The sequence below is a fragment of the Triplophysa rosa genome, unplaced genomic scaffold (assembly GCF_024868665.1).
Source record: "Triplophysa rosa unplaced genomic scaffold, Trosa_1v2 scaffold393_ERROPOS157946, whole genome shotgun sequence".
In the NCBI taxonomy this organism is placed as follows: domain Eukaryota; kingdom Metazoa; phylum Chordata; class Actinopteri; order Cypriniformes; family Nemacheilidae; genus Triplophysa; species Triplophysa rosa.
The window spans coordinates 89,264-114,887 of NW_026634392.1; the positions used below are offsets into that span (position 1 = coordinate 89,264).

The 25,624-nt window shown below is 41.4% G+C and overlaps 1 protein-coding gene across 1 annotated transcript in view; it reads right to left on the reverse strand.

The window, feature by feature from the left end:
* Nucleotides 1-2,542: 2,542 nt before the first annotated feature.
* chst10 (carbohydrate sulfotransferase 10) overlaps nt 2,543-25,624 on the reverse strand; it is a 57,780-nt gene continuing 34,698 nt past the window's right edge. Inside the window, exons 2-6 of the mRNA XM_057328175.1 lie at nt 19,559-19,675; nt 18,782-18,888; nt 18,366-18,600; nt 18,179-18,284; nt 2,543-3,865 (exon numbers count right to left, since the gene is read on the reverse strand). Coding sequence (XP_057184158.1) covers nt 3,316-3,865; nt 18,179-18,284; nt 18,366-18,600; nt 18,782-18,888; nt 19,559-19,664 — 1,104 coding nt within the window. The 5' untranslated portion in view covers nt 19,665-19,675 and the 3' untranslated portion in view covers nt 2,543-3,315. The remainder of the gene's footprint in view (nt 3,866-18,178; nt 18,285-18,365; nt 18,601-18,781; nt 18,889-19,558; nt 19,676-25,624) is intronic.

The window sequence follows — 25,624 nt, forward strand, 5'->3', positions numbered from 1 at the left end:
TCGAAGGATCCGAAGAACAAAAGGTGAATGAATGCAGCACACCGTCTCCCTTTTATACCCGGATATCAGGGGCGGAGTCCGGCATGAAAATTTCATTCGCCAACTTCATTGGCCTTTTCAAAGCTAGTCAGAAGATGATAGATTTAGATTTTTTTAGATTTAGATTCAATTTTATTGTCATTGCACATGTACAAGGCAACGAAATGTGACCTCTGCATTTAACCCATCCAGAGAGTAGTGAACACACGTACCCCCGGAGCAGTGGGCAGCTATCACTACAGCGCCCGGGGAGCAAGTAGGGGTAAGGTGCCTTGCTCAAGGGCACCTCAGTTGTTACCCGCCGGCCCTGGGAATCGAACCGGCAACCTTCTGGTCACGAGTCCGACTCTCTAACCATTAGGCCACAACTGATAGGCTCTCAAGTCAAATTCCATCTGTCGGTTCGACACAACGTCGAGAGACCGACAGAAAGGGAGTGATGGTTGTCTCATCTGTTGTGGTAATTTGATCCTATGCTGCCCAATGGGTAATTACATCTCACAGGAATACAGGCTCTGTAAATTATTATCATTATCACTGCCTTCCACAATACTTAAAAAATGGGCTATTAAAAACTTTGTGCCTGGAACCACCTAAATAAGAAAAAGATATCTGCATAATATATAAAATATTTTAGAAATTATATTAAAGATAGAATAATTTACTTTGAAAAGTTGTAACATTTTAGAAAACATTTTATTTTTTTAAAGATTAGTAAAGAACATTAATTAAAAACAAAATATACAAATGTCAAAACATTTTCAAATTTCTAGCATTACACCTTTTAAAATGTGGTAAACTATTTAACTATTGTAGAAAGCTTTAAATGTAGTAATTCCTTTTGGTGTCCTTTAGTCAACCAAGGAGACAGCCTCAGAAACCACCAATGAGTTATTTTAGGCAGAACACTTAAGCAAAATTAACAAATGTTTCTAAGTAATCTAATGGTACATTCTCATTACATGGCAACTACACTGTAAAAAATGATTTGTGGCCCTAGTAAATATGGCTCAATTAAATAGGCTGTTTTGCACATAACTTAATTTCTTGCTATAAATGTTACAAAATTTATTGAGATTGCAGTTTGATTAAAATAATGAGTAAACACAGCAAGTCATTTTTAGTAAAGTTGCATGAATCTGGTTATTAGTCAATTTGAAAAAAACATTTTAAGATTCGGTTAGATCATGTGACACAGCAGCGGACATTTTCTGAAAATCATCTCCTCAGACGATAAAGGTGAGTAAACTGAACTTGTTTTATACTAAATTGTTTTATAAAATAAATCCCACCAATAGTGTGAAGATACATGTTTCTTAGCGTTGTCATTTTAAATAAGTTTAATTGTGGTGCACCTTCCTTAGTGTTTTAAATAAGCTCCTAGATATTAAATGTACAGAAACGTGCGTGCACAGCATGCTTCAACTTTTGTGAGAAGAAAGTTTAAGTTGCTTAAATGAGATTTATGGTAAACAATCACGATTGCCTACTTTTATGAAGGCATGAAAACACGTTGATAGTTATATTCGCCGTCCAGCTCCTTGAACTTTTTAGTTTCAATTTGACACAACATGCCACATTAACAGACAACGTTTTTAAGTGAGTTAAAAAGAGCGCGAAGCCGTCATTGCTGTATTTCAAACCTTTCATCTGCTTATCTATACCGCGTGCGAGCATTGCAATGCAACGCGACAAACGCCTTGTTGTTAATGGTTTCTGTTATTTTTTGTCATGTCGCATCTTGAGGCGCGGACAGGGTGTGACCGTTTACCGTGAGCTAGAAGTGCGAGGCGGAGGCTGGAACAGCGGGCTCAAATCTCTATGCATTGTGTTGGTTAGAAACCTCCTTAAAACAGCACACAGTCACTTTGCAGACACATAGAGGAGAATTGTGTCGGCTAAGGCTAGTGATTAATTTATCTTTTATTGTAGTACTTATATAATTGTTTGTGTGTGTCATAAATGCATATTTTGCATACTGAGCAGTGTAAGTGAACAAAACACAGTAGTGTTACGTACAATCAGCTTTGTTAGTGTGACATTACACTATGGCAATGTTGTGAAGTTCTGGTAAAGTTCCATTATGTGACTTTAATATCTTTGTTTTATATTTTAGGAAAGCCAATTCCTGAATGAATGTTAAAAAATCTTGGGAGACCTAATTTTCATAGTGAGGAACTTATACAGAACTAGGTAAGAATTTATTCAGAATCCACATGATGCAGCAGACCTGTGTGTGTAGCATAACAGTTCATATTGATTCTTTACATTATTTTAATTATCAGTATGTATATGTATATATTTTATACTATTCTAAATTTATATTATACATTAATATCATATTGTTAATCAACCTTGCAGAGCACACAGTATCACCAGAGGGGGATCTCCAGATATTCAGCTCAACACCACACGTAACACTCATGCATACAACACCACAAATATTAAAAACCACTAGCCTCAGCCATGTTGATGGTTACTGTTGTTATAATGTTTCAGAATGTCTGTTGTTTAGTATCGTTTATTTGTTTTTGTTGTACAATGAAATTTACATTTCTGAACTGCTGTATGTTTCATGTTTAAATGATTCAGTGAAAAAATAAAGCTTTTAACATTTCACAGCTGACCTTTGTTTCTGTATTGTAGGTGTTAAGAACATAAAATTATTAATCTAAATGAGCTTACATTTGATCATGAGGGTAAACTAGACTTTTTTGGTAGAAATAACAAAAATGTGTTAGTAAAAACAACTTAAAATTGTGAGTCACACCAATCGAAAAAATTAAGCAAAATCCCTTGCACTGGGAATAGGGTCAGGGTTACTCAAAAATTTAAGCAATGCCTACTAAATAATTTAAGGTAATGCTGCTTAAAATTTCATTTAGAACTGGCTTAAAAAATTGGTCGCAAAAATGATGCACTATATTTTTAAGTAACTTCAGCGTAATTTTTTTTTCAGTGTACAGATGATATTACTATTAGAGACTGCTATCTTAGTCAAAGCATAACGGGTAAAAAAAACTTTAATTCTAGGCAGCCATGTGTTTATGTGTGTAGTAATTCAAGTTGCCCTTTTATGCAGATCACAGAGCAAAGATACATGAATAATTATCTGTAAAAATTATTAATTTGGATTTCAATCAGCATTGAAAAGGACACGACTTTGCAAAACCCATTTTGTTGTTCAGACAGGTAAACACTAGTTTTGTTGCAACTTTATACTTGGTAAACAACATTTCTAGTCCCCAAGAGAAAAAAACAAGCAATCTCTTTTTATCAATCCAATAAGAAATCAGGTCTTGGGTAACCAAATAAGCTGAAGTCCCCCCGGTAAAGAGCATACAGGTGGCGAACATCTCGTTTGCCGATTCCAGTGAAATAGTGTTCCACCTTTGTGCGATTGTACTGGGTTATCCCAGGCGGAATGTTGGGGTATGACACCAGGTTAGCGATACCAGCAGCTTTTAGGATGTATGGAGCATCACGCTCAAGAGTCTCATGATGTCCCACCACGTTGTAGGAAATATCACAAGGAGCACACAGATCAGTATACTTCAGCCAGTGAATAACATGGTCACCAAACTTCCTGTCCAAATGGTGTCGACCTGGTTCATCACCCAAGTAACGAACAAAGTCTTCAAACCGCAAACCTACACTTTCACCGTCATCACTGTGATTTTTGCGATATTTCCAGATGATGGCTGGGGCGATGTCATGTTTGTACCAAGGTTCAAATCGTGGGTTTTTCACAAACTTGTCTTTGAAAGCAGATATGAGACGCTCAAACGGGTCTCTGACAATGAAGAACTTGAAGTAGGAATTTAATCTGTGAAACAGAGAGCAAAACAAAGTTATAAAACCATTAAAATACAATCACAAAGCAAGCATAAGCATACATGAACGTGGTTTCTGAATAAAAACTATCAGAATACTCTGATTTCATGCAGCCACCATGTTTAAATCGAAAGGGGGGCTCCAGTGGGTAAAAACACATAAATAACAATATACAGCTGTAGGGCAGCTGAAAAGGTGATTAATACTGGGTGTGGTTGTGGAATTTCATCACAAAACAAGACAAACTGTGGGGAATGTATCATAAAACAAACAAACCCACATTCCTGCCTACTCAAAAGCAATAAACTCACATTCCTGCATCCCCTGGGGATGATACTCTGAAACTGTCTTCATGCTCTTCCTCTCCTTAATCTCCCTCCCTTTAGGTTTAGATTACAGGAAGTCTACTAAACCTACAAGATGTAACATCATGTTTGGGATCATTTAAAATAAATGTGCGATGGATAAGAATTTAAATGAAATCTACACTCCTGTTCTGGTTGTGTTTTCCCAATGACTCTGTTTTTATGTGTCGGGTGCCCCTTTAGGTCACGAGAACTTGAAAACCAAATCTTGACTCTTTTGTGATTCTTTGTATCATCTAAGGTGGCTAGGAAAAAGACTCTGGAAAGCATTCTGTAAGCAGAACCTACAACGCCATTGCTATGTGTGCAGGTATTACTTTGTAATTTTTACATCTTACTGATCACTTTTACTTATTGAAATGGAATCTGTCTTTTATTTTTTCATTGATGTTTGACCTTAATTTTACTATTAAATATACTGTAACACGTTCAAGGAATATGAAGAAGGAGGCAGGAACCGGCGAACATTAAACCAACTTTTAATAACATAAACAAACAACAAAACGAAAGTAAAGTGCTGACAGCTCCCTCATGGTCAACTGCCGGCCACACAAACATAATAAAACATAACATAAACTCCAGGCCTGGTCCTCTCTCCTCCTTCACGGTTGTCGCTCCTCCTTTTATGCTTCCGGAGCTCCTCCATGAGAGATGCGAGACCGGTGCAACGCGCAGCTTCCCTCACTGTCCTCGTCTCGCTCTGCTTGTCACATATACTTTATACCTAACGTTCTTATAAATAATAAACTGGTGGCTGGCTGAAGCCTCAGTTTAGGTTATAATGGGAAATGTCTCAGTTCAGGGGGAAATTGCAAAAATTAGATAGTGTACCACTTTTTGATGCTCCAAAAAGCGCATACATCCGACATAAAACTAATCCATATGACTCTGGGTGGTTAATAAAGCAAAACGATATGTTTGTGAGTAAAAACAATTAATATTATAAGCATATTTTCCAAAATACAGTTAGGTCCATAAATATTAGGACATTTTTTGTCTGGACGTTGTGAAGGGTTCTTTATCATGGACAACATATTTTTTGTTAGGATTTTTTTGTTGCTGAGCTCACCAGTGTGTTGTTTTTTTTCTCAGAATGCACCAAATTGTTGATTTGGCCACTCTTAATGTTCCTGGGATCTTTCTGATGGATTTTTTTTTATCTAACTATGGTCTGTTTCACTTGCATGGAGATCTCCCTGAACCGCATGATGTGGGTTCACAGCAACAGCTTCCAAATGCAAACACCACCTTTAACATGTTTAATTTATGAATACATTATTTAATGAAAAGCCCATACCTGTGAATAAAACAGCTTTTGATTTGACAATTACAATTACTCTTGTCTTATTGAGTTTAAATGCAGTGTCGTTGCTTTGTTTACTACCGCCGTGTCACGTGTTGAAGTCGCGTTTGTTCTCATCTAGTCTCGTGCTGGTTTCACTTGTTTATTGTGAGATATTGGAAGGTGTGTCCAGTTGAATTCTATTGCTTGATTCAGACGGGTATATACAGTAAGTTTGATTGACACCGTGGCAGCCTAATCGTGTGACGACCGAAGAGCGTAAAGACCATCGACTTCACCGAGCAAGGACACCGACAAGGCACTTGAGTACTGCACTTCAGCAGTAACTTTTTGCACTTCTATTTATTCTCTTTTTTTTATTTGTCTTGTATATTCCTTATTCTCTGCTTTTGACTATGTGTTTTCAAATCCATGTTGTCACTACAATTCGTAAATCACCGTTATCACGTAGAAGGAAACGCAATGCTAATAATCTGCGCACTCTTTCAGTATCTACAACTACCTCAATTACATTTCCCATTGGTTAATGGCACTGCCAATCTTCTGTAAACAAAGCAGATTTCATCACAGCTATTGAGAAACATTCTGGTCTTTTAGCACATACTGAAACCTGGATCAAGCCGGAGGACAATGCCACACCAGCTGCCCTCACCAATAACTACACTTTCTCGCACAGCTCACGCATATCAGGGAGGGGTGGATGAACCAGTCTACTTATCCCTAACGAATGGAAATTTAAACAGCTGGCACCCTCATGTGACAACATCTCATTCGAGTCACATGCTGTAACTGTAATCCACCCTGTTAAAACCCATGTTGTAGTTATCTATCGTCCCCCAGGTCAGCTTGGACATTTCTTGAAGGAGTTGAAGGAGCTTCTGTCATCCTTCCCCGAGGATGGTACTCCTCTGGTGGTACTTGGAGACTTCAACATCCACCTTGAAAAACCACAGGCTGCCGACTTCAACAACCTGACTGCGTCGTTGACGTCAAGCAAGTTCTCACTTCAGCAATCCATAAGTCTGGTAATCAACTAGATCTTATCTACACACGCTACTGCTCCACTGGTGTCCCACAGGGGTCATTACTCTTTAGCATATATATATATCCACTAGGTGAACTACTCAGATCTTTTAACCTTAACTATTACTTTTATGCTGATGACACAGATTTATATTCATTCAAGACCAGGTTAACATGTGGACGTTGTGCATTTATCTAACAGTGTCGACATGATCAAGAACTGGATGTCTGATAATTTTCTGTCTCTAAATGGCTCCAAAACCGAAGTTATGCTCATTGCCTCTCCCCATCAGTTGCGAAATGCAGGCTCTATAACTCTTTCTATCGACTTGGACTTCTATCATTTTTGATGCTTCGCTGTCATTTGGGCCTTTTATTAAGAATACGGTTAAGACATCCTTTTTCCATTTGAGAAATATAGCCCGTTTATGTCCTATGTTATCCTTTTCAGTTGCTGAGAGGTTGATGAATTCCTTTTGTTTTTTCGCGTATTGACTATTGTAATGGTCTTCTTGCTGGAGTATCAAAAAACTCCATTAATAAATTTCAATATGTGCAAAACTCAGCTGCTAGAATTCTTTCTGGGGCCAGGTTTTATGATCATATTTCTCCTGTGTTGGAGTCTCTACACTGGCTCCCTGTGTAATATACCTGTCACGGTCACACATGGAAAGAACCCAATTGCAGGCTGGTGGTGAGGGGGTTAACAAACAAGGTTTATTACAGTAAACACAAAACAAGGACCCACGGGGGGGTAAAACAATAATCACAGGTAAACAGAAGCAAAGACTAACTAAACACTAAACTAACCAAACACTAGACATCAAGTAAACTAAACTGAACACTTACTAAGACTGACGAAACAGCAACAACAGGAACTGGCAATAACATCAACATGGGAGGAACACAAGAACAGAGGTACACTGAACGCAATGCACGAGCAACAAGACAATGAAACATGAGGGCTATTTAAAGGGTGATACAAACGAGGGATAATAACACAGGGCAGGTGAGGGTAATGAAACACAGCCGGGAAGTGATACGGGAAACGAGAGGAGCGGGCCAATGACAAGACACGAGAAAGCACATGGGATGTCAAAAGATCAACATCCCATGACTTTCTCATACTAAACATAAGGGATCTGTCACGATCCTGCCACAAGACTAGAAAATCATGAACAAGAAGGCAGGACCATGACAATACCGTATTGATTTTAAAATCCTTATGTTAACATTTAAGGCTTTGCATGACCTGGCTCCGTGGTACCTGTCTGACCTGTTATTGCCGTACACACCATGTCGAAATTTGCGCTCTTCTCAGTGTGGTCTTTTAGTGGTTCCCAAAACACGGCTTTGCACCATGGGTGATAGAGCATTCTCCTCATACGCTCCTAAGCTCTGGAACTCTCTAGCGGCAGACATCAGGGAGGCAAATTCTCTTGCGATTTTTAAATCTCTTCTTAAAACATTTTATTTTAGGATTGCTTTTACTTGATTATATTATTTGTTTTCGTTGTTGTTGTGTTGTTTTACAAAGTTTTTTTTTTACAAATTGTGTTGTTTTACCTGATGTGATGTCTATTGTGAAGCGCTTTGAGAAAGCAACTTTTAATTGCGCTATACAAAATAAATGTATTATTATTATTACTCATCCCTCCCAGGTCACCTCTCGTACTCTCTTTAAAACCTTCTCTGCTCTTCTTTGCCCGCCTGCCCCCTCACCTCGATCAGACTTAACAGCTGATGATTTTGCGTCTTTCTTCGTAAAGAAAACGACCACCATCAGCAGTCAGTTCGCTGCCTTCTCTTGAACATGCCCAAACCCCCGACACATGCTCACTACCCTCTTTCTCTCTCCTATCTGAAGATGACATTTCCAAGGTCATGTCTTCTAACCACCCAATTACCTGCCCGCTAGATCCCATCCCCACTCATCTGCACCAGGCCATCTCTCCGTCGGTTGTTCCCGCTCTCAACCACATTATCAACCCGTCTCACACTACTGGTACTTTTACTGCAGTCTTCAAGGAGGCCCGTATCACCCCACTACTGAAGAAAGTCACTCTTAATCCCACACTGTTAGATAACTACAGACAGGTATCTCTCCTCAGCTTCATTGCTAAAACTCTTGAGCGTGTTGTATATAACCAGCTCTCCACCTTTCTCATGCAGAACAACCTCCTGGACAACAACCAGTCTGGTTTCAAGACTGCGCTGCTCTCTGTCATTGAAGCCCTGAGACTGGCAAGAGCTGCCTCTAACTCTTCTGTACTTATCCTACTGGCTCTATCTGCCGCCTTTGACACCGTTAACCAACACATATTCCTGTCGACCCTCGAGGCTATGGGTGTCTCTGGAAAGGTGCTATAATGGTTCAGGTCTTACCTCTCAGGTAGGTCATTTAGAGTATCCTGGAGAGGTGAGGTCTCTGAGTCCCAACATCTCGATACAGGGGTGCCTCAGGGCTCAGTGCTTGTTTTTTTTTTTTTTTTTTTTTTCATGACATCCCTTGGCTCTGTCATTCGGAAACATGGCTTTTCCTATCACTGCTATGCGGATGATACACAACTCCACCTGTCATTTCAGCCTGACGATCCAACTGTTTCTGCACACATTTCAGCATGCCTGAGTGACATTTCGCTCTGGATGAAGTACTATCACCTGGAGCTGAACCTTGCAAAAACAGAACTGCTTGTAATACCGGCCGACACAAAGATTCATCACAACTTCTCCGTCCAACTGGGCTCATCAACCATCACATCTTCCAGAATGGCCAAAAACCTGGGAGTAGTGATCGATGATCAGCTAAACTTCACAGATCAGGTTACCAGCACCACTTGGTCCAGTAGATTCATCCTCTACAACATGGGTCGTCAACCGGGGATCCAAACTGCAAGGGGTCCGCTAATTACTGTTTACTCACAGGCATCTTTTTGTTAAAGCTAGCATGAGAAATAACACTGAAGATCTTGACACCACCACTTAAAATTTTAATTCCACCTTCTCGGAAACGCTAGACACAGTTGCTCCTCTATGTTTAAAGAAGATTTAAAATGGCAGTCCCACACCGTGGTATAATGAACACACTCAGGCTCTAAAGAAAGTGGCCCGAAAAATGGAGCGCATCTTTAAGAAAACTAAATTAGAGGTATTTCGTACAGCATGGAATGATAGTATTTGAAAATACAGGAAAGCCTTAAAATCTTCTAGATCCGCCTACTTTTCATCACTAATAGAAGAAAACCAGCACAACCCTAGGTTTTTATTTAACACAGTGGCTAAATTAACAAAAAATAAATCGTCAGTGACTTCTGATCCTGTATATCAGCATAACAGTGATGAATTTATGAACTACTTCACATATAAAATCCAAGATATTAGAGAAAAAGTTATAACAATGCAATCAGAAGTTAAACCCGCTGAACAAACTAACTACAGCGCCCTTAAGGAGAAAATGCAATTATTTTATACCGTAGATCACGATGAGCTGTCTAAAATCTTTAGATCATCTAAATCAACAACATGCATGCTAAACCCTATACCTACAAATCTACTGAAAGAGATGCTCCCAGAAATTATAGATCCTCTTCTTAGTATTTGTAGCAAAGCTCAATAAAACGGAAGGAAGGAGGCGGGAACCGGCGAACATTTAAACATTTTAATCGAAAATAAATAAACAATAAACAGCAGTAAAACAGTCCGGCAGCCCCTCACGGACAACTGCCGGCCACACGAACATAAACAAAACTTAACATGTCCGGGTCCGGTCCTCTCTCGCCGTATACTCCTGTCATTCGTCCTTTTATGCTTCCGATCTCCTCCGTGAGAGATACGAGGCCGGTGTGGCGCCCAGCTGACACTCATTATCAATCTCGCTTCCTCCTCCCACGGCTCTCGTCACGCCTCCCTCGTCACATATCCCCATCACCCTCACAGGCCAGGGGGTACCCACGAGACTGTGCTTACTCCCCACGGGGGCCAGTCTCTCTGGCCCCAGCGCCTGGGAGTATGGACAGACGAGACGAGAGAACGGAGACGGAAGCACCAGGAGCGACAAGGGCGAGAGAGGGGAGAGAGGAAACAGAAAACAAAATTGGTCCGGTTCCCCGACACACTGCCGCTCGGTCCTCAGCCAGCTGAGAGGCTTTTCCTCGCGGTGCCATGCGGTGGTACTGGACGCTCCCTCGCGGCCGGCAATGGCTCTTCCGGATGAGGGCAGCCGGCAGGAAGTCCCCCGCTTCCTGCTCCTCCCCTACACGGCGGATGGCAGCAGGCTCCGGCCCATGGCAAGCGGGGCTTACTTCTCCGCTCCCTCCCGGAAGGCAGCCACCCCACCTCAGACCCAGGGGCACGGCAGCGAGGTCCTCCGACCGAGGGCAGCCGGCGGTGGCTCCTCCGACCGAGGGCAGCCGGCAGCAGGTCCCCCGCTTCCTGCTCCTCCCCGATCCAGCGGACGGTAGCAGGCTCCGGCCCAAGGCATGCGGGGCTGACCGCTCCGCTCCCTCGCTGACGGCAGCCGACCCACTCGGGCACACGCTCCAGCACCACCACCTCGGGTAGCGCGGACGAGGGGTGTCCGCGAGCGGCTGCCCGAGGCGGTGGTGCTGGAGCGTGGGAACTCTTCGGCAACGCAATCCCCCTCAGCAGCGAGGACTCTTTGACAGCATGTCCCTCCTTCCTCCCAGGTTTCGGCACCAATGTAGCAAAGCTCAATAAAACTGAAGGAAGGAGGCGGGAACCGGCGAACATTTAAACATTTTAATAAAAAATAAATAAACAATAAACAGCAGTAAAACAGGCCGGCAGCCCCTCACGGACGACTGCCGGCCACCGAACATAAACAAAACATAACATGTCTGGGCCCGGTCCTCTCTCGCCGTATACTCCTGTCGTTCGTCCTTTTATGCTTCCGATCTCCTCCTCCTCGCTTCCTCCTCCCACGGCTCTCGTCACGCCTCCCTCGTCACAGTATTATTAACTCATCTCTGACATTAGGACATGTGCCTAAAGCATATAAGGTGGATGTTATAAGGCCCCTTGTCAAGAACCAGGGAAGTACAGGCCTATATCGAATCTACCTTTCATATCTAAAGTTCTGGAAAAAGTAGTTTCAACTCAATTATGCTCCTTCCTCCAAAGGAATGACATCAATGAAGAATTCCAGTCTGGATTTAGAGCATGTCACAGTACAGAGACTGCTCTGATCAGAGTTACAAATGATCTGCTATTGGCATCTGACCAAGGTTATATCTCGTTATTGGTGCTGCTAGACCTTAGTGCTGCATTCGATACCATTGACCACAGCACACTCCTACATAGACTCGAAAATTACGTCGGCATTAAAGGAATAGCTTTGAAATGGTTTAAATCTTATTTATCCGACCGTTTTCAATTTGTAGCAATAAACAATGAGGTGCCACGCAAATCGCAAGTCCAGTACGGTGTACCACAGGGCTCAGTCTTACGGCCTCTGCTCTTCGCATTATACATGCTACCTCTAAGAGATATAATAAAGCGACATGGAGTTAGTTTTCACTGTTATGCTGATGATACTCAATTTTATATTTCCTCGAAGCCTCATGAAACACAGCAGTTCCATCGAATAATGGAATGCATAGTCGATATAAAAAACTGGATGAGTAACAACTTTTTATTACTGAACTCGGACAAAACAGAAGTGTTACTTATTGGACCGAAAACTGCTATTCGTAACAACCAAGAATACTGCTTAACTATTGACGGATGTTCCATAAAACCCTCGTCGTCAGCAAAGAATCTTGGCATTCTATTCGATAGTAATCTGTCATTTGAGAGCCACATCACCAACACCTGTAAAATTGCGTTTTTCCATCTTAATATATCTAAACTACGTCATGTGCTGTCAATGTCAGATGCAGAGAAGTTAATTCATGCATTCATGACATCAAGACTAGATTACTGTAATGCACTTTTAGGTGGTTCCCCTGCAGGCTTATTACAAAACTCCAACTGGTCCAAAACACGGCAGCTCGAGTTCTTACACGTACAAAAAAGTATGAACATATTAGCCCTGTTCTGTCAACCTTGCACTGGTTACCTATAAAGCATCGCGTTAACTTTAAAATCTTACTTATTACCTATAAAGCCCTACATGGTTTAGCTCCTCAGTACTTGAGTGAACTCCTCTTGTATTACAGTCCTTAACATGCATTACGCTCTCATGCGTCCTGTCAGTTGGTAATACCTAGAATTTCAAAATCAAGTGCAGGTGGTAGATCCTTTTCCTATTTAGCGTCTAAACTTTGGAATAGTCTTCCCTGCACTGTCCACTGACACACTCTGTCAGTTGAAATCTAGACTAAAGATGCATCTCTTTAATCTTGCATACACTACATACACTTCCATAATATAAATCCTCAGAGGGTTTAGGCTGCATTAGTTAGATCAACCGGAACCAAAAACACAACTGATGTACTTGTTGCATCAAAGAGTGCAGAACAGTACTCTACTCTCAGTCTTGTCTCATTGTTCCAAGGTTACCACAGCGAGCAGGATGCAGTTCATGGCCAGACCTGATGGTAGAGCAGAGAATGGAAAGTGATGACCTGACAAGAGCTGAGATGATAGAGCTGGATAAAGAAGGACGCGGTCACTTGACACGTCTTTACCACAAAATTTCAAATGCTATTAGATTATTAATGATAATGCAGAGGCAGCAGCTTTTGCCAGAGTGGAACCGGAATCCCCTGGTTGGGCCTGGTTTCTCCTGAGGTTTTTTTTCTCGATTAGAGTTTTGGGTTCCTCACCACCGTTTGCATACTGTTTTTCTGCACTATTTGCCTGGCCGGGGGGGGGGCTGCTTTAGAATGAGAATTAGAATGTTAAAGTTTTACTTAATTAAAATTGCATATAGGAATTTATAGTCTGTTATATTTGACCTGTGCTTCTCTCTCCTTTATCTTAAATGTGTGCTCTCACTGTGTGTGTGTGTGTGTGTGTGTGTGTACTCCTCTGTGTACGTGTGTGTGTGCGTGCGTGCGCATCTGTGTGTGTGTGTCTATGTCTATGTGTGTTAGTACGTGTGCATATTGTGTGTGTGGAGTGTTTTGTATGTGGGTATGTCTGTCTTTTGTGTTTACACCTTTTTCTTGTTTTTACAGGTACAACTTTAATTGTTTTGCTTATAGTCAATATGTCTCATGTACAGCTGCTTTGTAACAATGAAAATTGTAAAAAGCGCTATATAAATAAAGTAGAGTTGAGTTGAGTTAAAAATATACAGCATGGGTACAGAAATATTACAACCAATGTTCTGTTTAAGGTGCACGATGGCGCGGACTCATTGAAAACAAAAAACATCCATTCAGGCAGCAGAAGCAATATAAGAAACGTTATATGCATCATAAAAACCGATAGGGTCTAAATCAAATAGTACCTATGTCTTTCTTTCAAGACTGTAGGTTTAGAATCAGTGCATTCTCTGTCTCCCTTCCGATAAATTTAGAGTACGCATGAAAGGAGTTGCGTGCAAATATAGTGCATTCTCATATATTTCTGAACGCATAAAAGGAGTTGCGTGCAAATATAGTGCATTCTCATATATTTCTGAACTTCTGTTCAAATTTGTTAAAGCTGTAAAACGCTAATTTGACAGGCAAATGGTACCACACCGCTTCTGCATTGTAAACTCAGACAAAACTATCGTACGTGTTTAAAATCAGTGAAACGTGCACCGTGTACTGATGGTGCACGTCAAACAAGTTGCCCCAAAAATAATGCGGACTCGTTGCATGTTGCTCTCCTTAGTTTTAGAATTTTCCTGTAACAGCCACGACGATGCTAATCCACGAGAAAGACGGAGCTCAGAATTATAAAGTAGCGGTGTGTTCTGCAACACACAGAGAAGCGGAAAAATAATTAAACTTAATAAAACTGCCTGCTTTTACAATAGAATGCATAACATTTGCACTGATTTCTTACGCATCCAGAGACAATCTCTACCTCCACTAGTCTTTGTGCCATTCACCAGGGTCAGTCATCTCACTGAAGCCTTAATAAAAACTAATGTTCATGACAAGTAAATGTTTAACTATCCATATCACAGTAAAATGAAAATGTATGATGCTGCAAATCCCTTAAAATTAGACCTTTCCTATTTGAGCATGCTACGCAAGTCCTAGTCCAGGCTCTTGTTCTCTCCAGACTGGACTATTACAATGCGCTACTAGCTGGACTTCCTGCTTGCACAACAAACAGATGTTTCTACAACTCTACAGATGATCCAGAATGCAGCGCTTTTCGGCACCATACTCCTTCCAGTCCACAAGATATTCTAGGCGGCCGTCTTCCCGGTGTGAGTCCAAGATGTTCAGTCTGGCCATTGGCTTGGGGATGGTATCCCGATTTGAGACTAACTGTGACTCCTAAGCAGATTGAAGAAGTCTTTCCATAACCATAAGATAAACTGTGGACCATGTTAGAAAATATGTCTTCAGGATTCCAAAATGACGAAAAACATGACTAAAGAAAGATTTGGTGGTGTCCATGGCAGTTGTTAGTTGGTAAACTGGTATGAGCTTGCAGGCTTCCGAGACACAATCCACTATTAGAAGCACAAAGTTTAAAGAGATGGATGGAGGCAGGGGTGAGGTAAAATTCACTGCCGCATGAGACCAGCGTGTTGAGGTGTGGGTAGTTGAAACAGTTCCCTTTCTGTCGGTCTCTCGACGTTGTGTCGAGCCGACAGATGGGGTTCGTCCTTGAGAACCAATTGCTTCCGACTACTTAGAAAAGGCGAATGAAATTTGCATGCCGGACTGCGCCCCGGATATCCGGGTATAAAAGTGAGACGGTGTGCCTCATTCATTCACCTTTTGTTCTTCGGAGCCTTCGCTCATGAATTGCAGACCTTCGCTACTACTTAGCAACACAGACTGCCGGTTCTACGACGTGGTGCAGCGGACTGTCCCTTCCTGCGGCGACCTCCCCTGGGCGTCTCGGCGGTTCCAGAAGTGTTCGAGTTTTTTTCTCTAAAAGAGCAAATTTCTCCAACGTGGCATGTCCCGCTGTTCTCGTGGGTGCAACACACTCATCGAGGAGGGGGACGGACACGAGGTCTGATTCCAGTACGCTGGGGCAGCCCTTGAAGATTTTCCCGGAAGTGCATGGGGAACTTAGTATGACCTGGAACGCCCCCTTTTGGCGCGTGCACGTCAACTAGTTCCATCGCCCTTTCTTCCCTCGATGGTGGGGCAGCTAGAGGATACGTTGATGTCCACCAGGGGCTCGACCTAGACTCCTGTCCAAAGCATGTAGGTTTTTCGGCATCTTAGGTGTCGAGAGCTTACTCTGCTGCGAGCCAAGCTGTCCCCTCTCTCCATGCTATGGCCATCCTGCAGGTCCATCAGGCCAAGGCGTTGAGAGAGCTCCACGAGGGTAAGACCGACCCAGCGCTTATCCTTCCATGAGTTCTCCCCTAACGGTGAGACCATGTTGGTATCTCCACTAAACTCTTCCCTGCGGTAGGAAGTGGTCTCTGTAGCGCCATCCCCCATTTGAGGAAGTAGTGCTTACCCAGTGGCCTTACGGTACCGGGCGGCTTCTCGCTGTTAGAGAAACAAGGCTGCCGCCTGTGAGGCCGAAGGCAGGGGCCTTCCCACCTTTCAAGAAAAGCTCTGGGACCCCCTACCTACCCACTGGTAGGTTACAATTTCGCGGTAGCGCTCACGGCTGACACGCCCAGGCCAGTCACCGTCGCTTCGCTAGAGATTGTGACAGGGCACAGTGTTGTGGCGTTTTCCATAGGAACCCCATCTGTCGGCTCGACACAACGTCGAGAGACCGACAGAAAGGGAACGTCTTGGTTACGGATGTAACCTCAGTTCCCTGATGGAGGGAACGAGACATTGTGTCCTTCGCCCGCTGCAGCAGTTGAGAGAGGTCTCAGGCTCCTCAGCCCAAAGGTGAATGAATGCAGCACGCCGTCTCCCTTTTATACCCGGATATCCGGGGTCGGAGTCCGGCATTCCAATTTCATTCCTGCCAGGCTTTCTACTGTCCTTTAAAATAGAAAAAGGCTGAAAGCTAAATATAACTAAAAATGCAGTTATGAGCAGCAGGCTGTGTAATACATGTGATTTTGTATTTTTGTTTTCACTTAGATTTTGACCATTTGACTAATAGCAGTGTCTGCCAACAACCATAAACACAAAGCATGCTTCAGAACAGTTTGAGAAGGTGCTTAAATGTTTTGAGCAATGTATTTTTACTATGAATTAGACTGTTATCGTGTACCCTGCATTAAACACTTACTCAATCTTTCTCAAACAAGTGCACTGTTTTGAAGAGACATGTATTCAATTAATGTTTAATTTAAACAATATTCTGTATCACTTCTTATTACTTAATTAGATTTTATGAGATGAAGGTGGAAAAAAGAAGAGAAAAACTCATATCGGTCGACCTCTATTGTCAACAGCTATTTCTCGCCTGTAAAACAGGTGGCCCTTAGGGATGCACCGAATGTTCGGCCACCGAATATATTCGGCCGAAAATAGCAAAAAACGCATGTTCGGTATTCGGCCGAATATGTGAAATGGCCGAATAAATTTTACCGAACATGACTCGAGAAACGATCAACTAGCAACCAGCGCAGAGAGAGAGAGAGAGAGAGAGAGAGAGACGTGCGCTTTATTACTGCCGAAAACATTTTGGCAGTGTGTGTGTGGAGCATTTTAAGGTGTCAGAGAAAGACACAGCACGGGACTTGCCGCACGGAAGTAAATTTCCGAATGAAAGCGTCTTTACCGGTCGGTAACTTGTGTACTTCAGACGGGAGCGGGCTGTCTGACAGTAGCCCTGCCGCTCGCGACATCCTTTGACATCATACAGTGGTCGCGCGCACACAGTTCCGTGTACTAAACAACTTGTCAAAGTAATCTCTGTGCATCCCGGCCACGAGTGCACCAGAGAACAGTCAGCTTCTGTGGGCGGAGTTTGGAGGAGAGACGTGAACTGATATGGTTGTCAGTCAGCATCAGTCAGAATTGCTTGCGTTCGATGTTTTTTTTTCTTAAAATCATTTTGCAACGTAGCCTATAATAATCCAACAGTTTTAGTTTATTCGTATTTTTAGTTTATAGGCCTAATGTGGAATGACACTTTTTAATGAACTGTTTTGTTGTAGGGGTACAGAGTAACTTACATTACATTCTTTTACCAGTCAGTTATAGGCCTAATTAATATAGGCTATTAAATTTTTTGTTTTAATGTATTTTGTTTTGCTCAATTTTATATTAAGTTGTATTGTATTTTATTGAAAAGCAAGACACATTTTTAAAAGCAAATTTTGACTATTCAGTTTGTGCAATAGTGAAAAAAATAGCTTAATAAATAGAAGAAATGCAAAAACCATATTCGGTGTTCGGTATTATTCGGCCTTCGGCCAAGTGTTTCACATCATGTTCGGCTTCGGCCAAGAATGTTAGATTCGGTGCATCCCTAGTGGCCCTGATGGACAATGAGTCTGCGGTTTTGTTTAAAGGTGATGACACTGGATTCACTCCTGCTTAAAGGGAGAAACTTTTCACAAAAATGTTTTTGCAAACTTAACTAATGGAATACTGTACATGTAAACCTTCGATTAATCTCTGTGTCAGTCATGGAGGAAAGGCGAGGTAATCCATTTCTCTCATGGTCATGAACCAGGTTTTCTGGTATAGTTTCAACCTTGGAGAACTTTCCTAAAATGGAAAAAGAAAGTGTACCTTAATAAACAGCACATTTCAGGCTGTTCATATTTTTTTCTTTTAAACATATCTTACCATTGAGAACTAATAGGACCTTCTTCCATTGTGTGTTACCCACTTTAGGTGTCTGGCAGAAGAGAATCTTGTGTTTGTCACACACAAAAATGCGGTCCAAGACAAATCTGTGCACAGTCGAATGAGTGATGTTCCAAAAAGACGAATTTCTGCAAACAGTTGATAACAGCTCCAAACGCTTCTCATTCACTGACTGCCAGTCTTTGGGCTCCAATATAGAGGGATAAACTGAGGACTGTTACCCACATAAACCACACCATCATTACATAAACACATATTTTATGACATACAGAAAACATATAATTATTATGTGCTACAATGTTCTAAGAAACATCTGTTAGCAAAACAAAAAAAATCTGATGAAAATAAATAAATTAACCTTGTAGACACTGAGAAACTTTATTTTCAGGTCTCACCACTATGAATGGCTCTGATGCTGCTTTGTCTGGCTGCTGGGCTGAATGAAGGTTAATTCTCCTAACAGCTGGCATGGCCCAACCAAACACTGTCCTCCCTACATAGTCTAAAAATGTAATAAGGGAAACTCTCAGTGTGGGTTAAGAGCAATAAAATGACAGGGCTTGACATTAGGCATCGTCACATGGTTGTCCTGTCGACAAGTAACTTTGTAATTTACTTGTCAAGGTAAAAACGCTACTTGCATGGAGATTAAGATAATGGCATGACTATGTTTACACACGAGTCCTTCTGATTACACATGTACCCATGTGTCTTTTAAAAGCTGACAAAGTCTACAGTTTAAAAATGAGAGATGTTACTATCAATTTTTTGGTAATCAAGTAATCAGGCAATTATTTCAAATATTACTTTTTTATTAGTAAGTAATAAAAGTAATCTTGTGAATTTATTAATATGTATTATATGCACATCAACCTGTTTTCCACTGCAAAAGGCACATGTGCCTTAACATCATACAAGTGTGTCAAGTAAAGTTGTAAAGTTGACAAATGCTGTAACACAAATAAGAATAGTTCTGCCATTGTTTTTATTTTTATATTTTCAGGCTACTTGACATGTTGGGCAAGTAAAATTCTCTTTCACTTGCCTGTCCAAAATATTAATTTGCCTCAGAAAAGCATTAATGTCGAGCCCTGAATGAGAAACAAATACTTTCACATACTTTCAATCAATTACCCCACAAAGAAATGCTGATGAAAGCGCTAAACACATACCATCTGGCATTCTGATGCTGAAGTTAATAAACTTGCTGATGAAGATTAGGATGAGTAGCACCCAGCCACAGGCACCAACCAGCAGCCAATGATGGCGCATCAACATGCCAATAAAGCCTAGAAAAAAACAATATTGCCTCAGTACAGTGATGATTTCTGACATTTACAGTAAGCATCTTAACAACATAATGTCATTCTGAGATTGTGTTCTGTAAAACTGCAATCGCATCCAGTCTAAGATTATGCTATGAAAAACTATGTTTTTCCATTTGAGGAATATTCCTGTCAAAGACATTACTGACAAAATAAGTAAAAACTAGTGCTGTCAATTGATTAAAAAAAATCTGATTAATCACACAGTTTTTCTGTGATTAATCACGATTAATCACACATAACATTAATGTTTTTAAATATACTTTTACATTCTAATAATTTCACATTTATTCTTCAAATTAATGTAGAAACAAGATATTTATTTAACAACATCATTTTTAGGGCTGCAGCTATCGATTCTTTTACTAATCGAGTATTCTACTGATTTTTCCATCGATTAATCGGGTATTCGGATAATAAGTACTTTTTCTTTATTAAAAAGCAATACTAAATATACAAGAGAAAATAAGACAGGTCTCTTAAAATGAGTAAAACAACTAATTTGTTTCCTTTTTAGAACAATTAGTTTTTATTGCTGAAATAGCATACATTAATATCTGTGAAAACTAAACCCATTTAGTACATTCCATTGCCATATTAAATTCAAAATGCAATATAATACAAATATATAAATAAGAAACATGAATAAAAATGGAAATAATAATTTCAAACAATAGCCTATGACTTTTATTTTGGCAGGTTGTCAGAAGACGCTTATTTTTTAGTATGTCTGTTTCTTCACTCAAACAATAACATGTTTGTGAAATAAACTCTCAGCGCAACTCTGGAGGTGAAGTTCATGTCCTCATTCAGCGCAGACGCAGACAAATTCATGAGCATCACGCGTGTAGCACGTTAAACTGTGCAGTTCATTCACTCAGTCACGCAGACCAGACAGATGAAATGTGTAAATAACAGGATTCGGTGTCCACTAGTCCGCATCTAGTTTGATGGACTCAATGCAGCCGGAAAACAAGTTTCACTCGTAAAATAGACTAAAACTAAGTAAAATATCAGTTCACCATTTCAATAAGCTATTAGGGCTGTGACGGTGGCAGTTTTTTACCACCACGGTGGTAATAGACAAATCGACCGCGGTGGTTGAGAAATATATATTATTTATATAAATAATATTTATATTATTATATTTGCGTGTAGCAACCACATGACGAGTGGAAGAGAAATATAGACCTTATTTAAATACTTGAAATTGTTAAATAATTGAAATATGATATCTGAAATAAATGAGGATGAAACATCCGTCAATGTTTAACGCGCAAATCCATCAGTGAAACGGCACACTACAGCATATAAAACATTTGAACATCAGTAAATAATGAAAACTTAAATGATATAAGAAAGCAACTCTCATATTTATTACACCTATATTTGTCAGAGTGACGTGCACTACCGCCGGTGGCAGTTTGCAACAGTCATGGCACTTTACCACCGCGGTGGTGCGGTTGTTACGGCAACCGTCACAGCCCTATAAGCTATCAGTTATTTATCAGCATGAGAAATACGTGTGAGCGTGTGAACATACTAAAATGCGTGTGTCTCACGGTGAATGCATTTGCATGAGACTTCAGAGCCCTGTAACATGAATAGAGTTTAGCGGGCTGTGCGTCAGTAATAACGGTCCGTGGGGAAACGCAGTGCTCCGTGTGTACTGTAGTTAAATGGATTAAACGAGGCTTCGAGGCAACAAAAATTGCCTCGATGATTTTTTGTATTCGAATAACTCGAGTTACTCGAGGAATCGTTTCAGCCCTAATCATTTTATTAATGAAAGCCAACATTCTGATATTAGTACTGCAACTGATGTCTCCATTCAATTGATTGTTTTTTTCTATATTTTAACATTAATAATAGCCGATCAACATTACAGTATAATTGAGAGCTGTCATATCAAACAGGTAGGAAATATACAGACATTGAATTAAGCTTTCAAACACTTCACAGTCTTTCATGCTAAATTCTAAATTAAATACAGAATTAAAGCTACAAAACACATTGATTTCCTCTTTTCTTTTGTTCTTTGTTCAACATTAATGACAGGAGACACAGAAGCAGGTTTAAGAATGTGGCCCCTTTAAGAGCTGCCGCACGCAGATCTGACGCCCTTTCCAATTTCCACAACCTTTTGCATTCATTTAGGATTTTATTTAACACGTTGAAGTCTGTGCTTACAAAAATGCTAGACAAAACGGGCTTTCTGGCATAATCTTTTGTGGTTTTGTTTATTCAAGCACGAAAGAGAATTTAATATTGGTGCGCTGTCTGACAGAGATTCACTGACATAGGTTTTAGTCTGTGACTGTATACACCAGATGGGACCGCTGTCGCATTGCGCCGCTTCCCACAGCTAGAAGCTGTCTATCTACACTGAACGCCTCAACTGTTACAAATCGTGCTTAAATGGTTTAAAGGCCCCTTACATGAATAGGAGCATGATTATATAATGTAACGCTAGACAAAGGATGACAAAATAAACGGATGCTGCGTTAGTTGCATTAAATATTTTAACGCGGTAATCTGAAAAAAAATGAACCGCATACATTAACGAATTAACGTTGACAGCCTTAGTAAAAGCACATGCCTCTCCCTCTTTTTCATTTTCTCAGGCCAGGTGGGTTAATTCAGGGGATTACAGAATCAGTCCTGGAGGGCCACTGTCCTGCAGAGTTTAGATTCAACCCTAATCAAACACACCTGGACCAGTTAATCAAGGTTTCACTGAGCATAATTGAAACTTCTAAAGAGGTGCGTTGAGCCAAGATGGAGCTAAACAGGACCGACTTTGGACACCCCCGGGTTAATAAAAATTCTGGGTTTTGCTGAGGTTGAAAAAACTAGTCGATTCTAATGCTCTGCCATGATACTTTCACCTTGAGGTCAACTAGTAGCTGCTCATGTAATTTTGACACTAACCTTTAAGAACACAGTTAAAATGTCACGACTAAGCTCTTTCTTGTCATGGATTTCTTGGTCTTGTGGCAGAGTCGTGGCAAAGCCTTTGGTTTTGTGTGAGAAAACCATGGGGTGTTTATCTTTTGACACTCCATGTGTTTTCTCATGTCTTTTCATTGGCCCCGCCCCTCTCGTTTCCTGTATTGCTTCCCTGCTATGTGTCATTACCCTCACCTGCCCTGTGTTATTATCCCTCGTTTGTGTTCCCTACTTAATGCCCTCTTGTTTCATTGTCCTGTGGTCGGTCATTGTATGTGCTTGTTCATGTCTCGTGCGTTATGCTGGTTCCCTGAGTTCCTGCCTTGCCTTGCTCTGTGTGTCCCTGAATGTGAGTTGTGTTTATTTATCACTTTAGTTCGGTTTTGCCCCCTTGAGGGAAGTTTTTGTTTCTAGTTTTGTATTTTAGTTTGTCTTGTCAGACACCCCCTCGTGGGTATTTCCTTTGTTCTGAGTTTTGTTAAATAAAAAAATTAATTTGTTAACCCCGTCATTGCCGCTGCCTGCGCTTGGGTTCTTTCTCACCACTCATCTCGTGACAGAATGACCGAGCCCCTTCAGAACCCAGCAGGCAGCATGGAGGAGTCGAACAAGGCGTTCAGGAGCCACCAGGCTCACGTCCTGTTCGGCTTCTGCCAGAGGGGGACCCCGTGAAGGACTTCGCCATGGACTTGAAGGTAATCTTCAACAGCTGCCTCGATGAACCCTTCGAGCCAGCGGAGATGCGCCGGTTGAGACCCCTGGGCTTCGTGGAACAGGTCCAATTCGCGATGAATCGTGAGGAGTCCAGGGGAATGTCCATGGCGGAGCCTCTCACGGGGCTGGCGACCATCCAGGAGGATAGCCCCTTACAGGTCGGTGTTTTGGGTGTCACCACGCCATCCTCCTCTCCCCCGGCAGCTCCTCCTCCGCCCATCAGCATCTGTGGCCGGCGTGGACGAAGGGAGTCGTGGGACTCCCCGTCCGACTCCACCGGTACGGAGCTAACCGGGCTCCCCATCGCTTCTCTCCAGCTGGCCACACGTCCTGTGGGCCGGGCCAAGAAGAAGAAGCCGAGGAGGGGGATGCTGAACCCTACCCAGCCACCAGTGAGCGCTGCCTAGTTGGCGTCCCAGCCGGTGCAGCCGGCGTCCAGTCCGGTGCAGCCGGGATCCAGTCCTGCATCCAGTCCGGTGCAGCCGACGTCCAGTCCGGTGCAGCCGACGTCCAGTCCGGTGCAGCCGGCTTCCCAGCCGGTGATCCAGCCGGTGTCCAGTCCGGTGCAGCCGGCGCCCAGTCTCGTGCGTTGTGCTGGTTCCCTGAGTTCCTGCCTTGCCTTGCTCTGTCTGTCTCTGAATGTGAGTTGTGTTTATTTATGACTTTAGTTCGTTTTTGCCCCCTTGAGGGAAGTTTTTGTTTCTAGTTTTGTATTTTAGTTTGTCTTGTCAGACACCCCCTCGTGGGTATTTCCTTTGTTCGGTGTTTTGTCAAATAAAGTATTTTTTGTTCACCCCGTCATTGCCGCTGCCTGCGCTTGGGTTCTCCCATCACGTTTCCTGACACCTCAACAACCACAGTTGTTGAAGCAAAATAATAAAATGTTATTGTGTACTGTTGTACAATAAATTAACAGAATTTTGAGTATGCATTTGTCATTTATATATGAATATATTAATAACTATCTGACGTTGTCACAACGGTATGATTACGTAATTTGATGACCACACTTTCATTGTGACAACGTAATCTAGTAACGTTGCCACAACGTAACTTTGTGATGTTGTCAGTAAGTAACCGTGACGTTGTGACCCTGTCCTGATTGGTACATTGCAGTGTTAATTTCGTTAACGAAAACTATGACGAAAAGTATTCGTTAACGACATGTTTTCACTGACGAAAACGAGACGATAACTAAATAAAAATGAATGCATTATAACGAAAACTGTAATAAAAATATACTGACATTTTCGTCAACTAATAAAAACGAGACGAAAATATTCTTGTCCCACCTGGCGGACATCAGATTGCGCGCATGTGCTGCTTATCTCATATAAACGGCAGAGAGAAGTCTCTGGGAGAAGGGGAAGCACACACATGTATTCTGTGTCTCCACGCGGTTTACAAAGCGTCTTATTTTCCTTCACGATCGCCGGTAAAACGCCGCAAACTTGAAGCGCGACTGCAGGCGAGTCACCCCGAAACACATTACGAAGGCAAGCTCAAGTGTTTTTATGTGCGCCTATGTTAACTTAACACGAGCTGCTGCATAACGTGAAATGCAACAAAGTCAGCCAAAAGAAACCAGCGCCGTCCTCTACTGATTATAGAAGTGATGAAGTGAGTCGAACTGTACATTCCAACCAAGTATGTAACATGTTTGCATGACTAAAGAAATGTAATACAATTTATATAATATGTCTTTTTGAAAGCTATTCTCATTCATTGCTGTCTCAAGCAAAGACAGTGCAGCGCTTACTTCAAAGAGGCATGCCATGAGCCAATAGCCTTTGAGTGTGTGCCCTGTCAGAGCGTTTCATTGGTTGAATGAACACGCCCAACTTAACGAGTCAATTGAGTCAAATGGGACTGAATGAACTGGAACATGTCGTTCATGGTCTAATACTCTGCGTTCCAACAATGCATATCTAGTTACTGAACTTTTCTGAAAAATAAAGGTAATGACCTGGTTTAATTTTATTCTAAGGTGAAGTAAATTATGTCAAAACAGTTGAATCTTTGTATGGAACATTTAATTACACCAAGTAAATGATTTAAACCATTTAGATTTTAGTAGACTAAATATAATGTATATTTATTCGACTAAAATGTTTTTCATATTTCGTCGACTAAAACTAGACTAAAACTAAAATGATGGGGTTGACTAAAATGTGACTAAAACTAAATTGCATTTTCGTCAAAAGACTATGACTAAAACTAAATCAAAATTTGCTGTCAAAATTAACACTG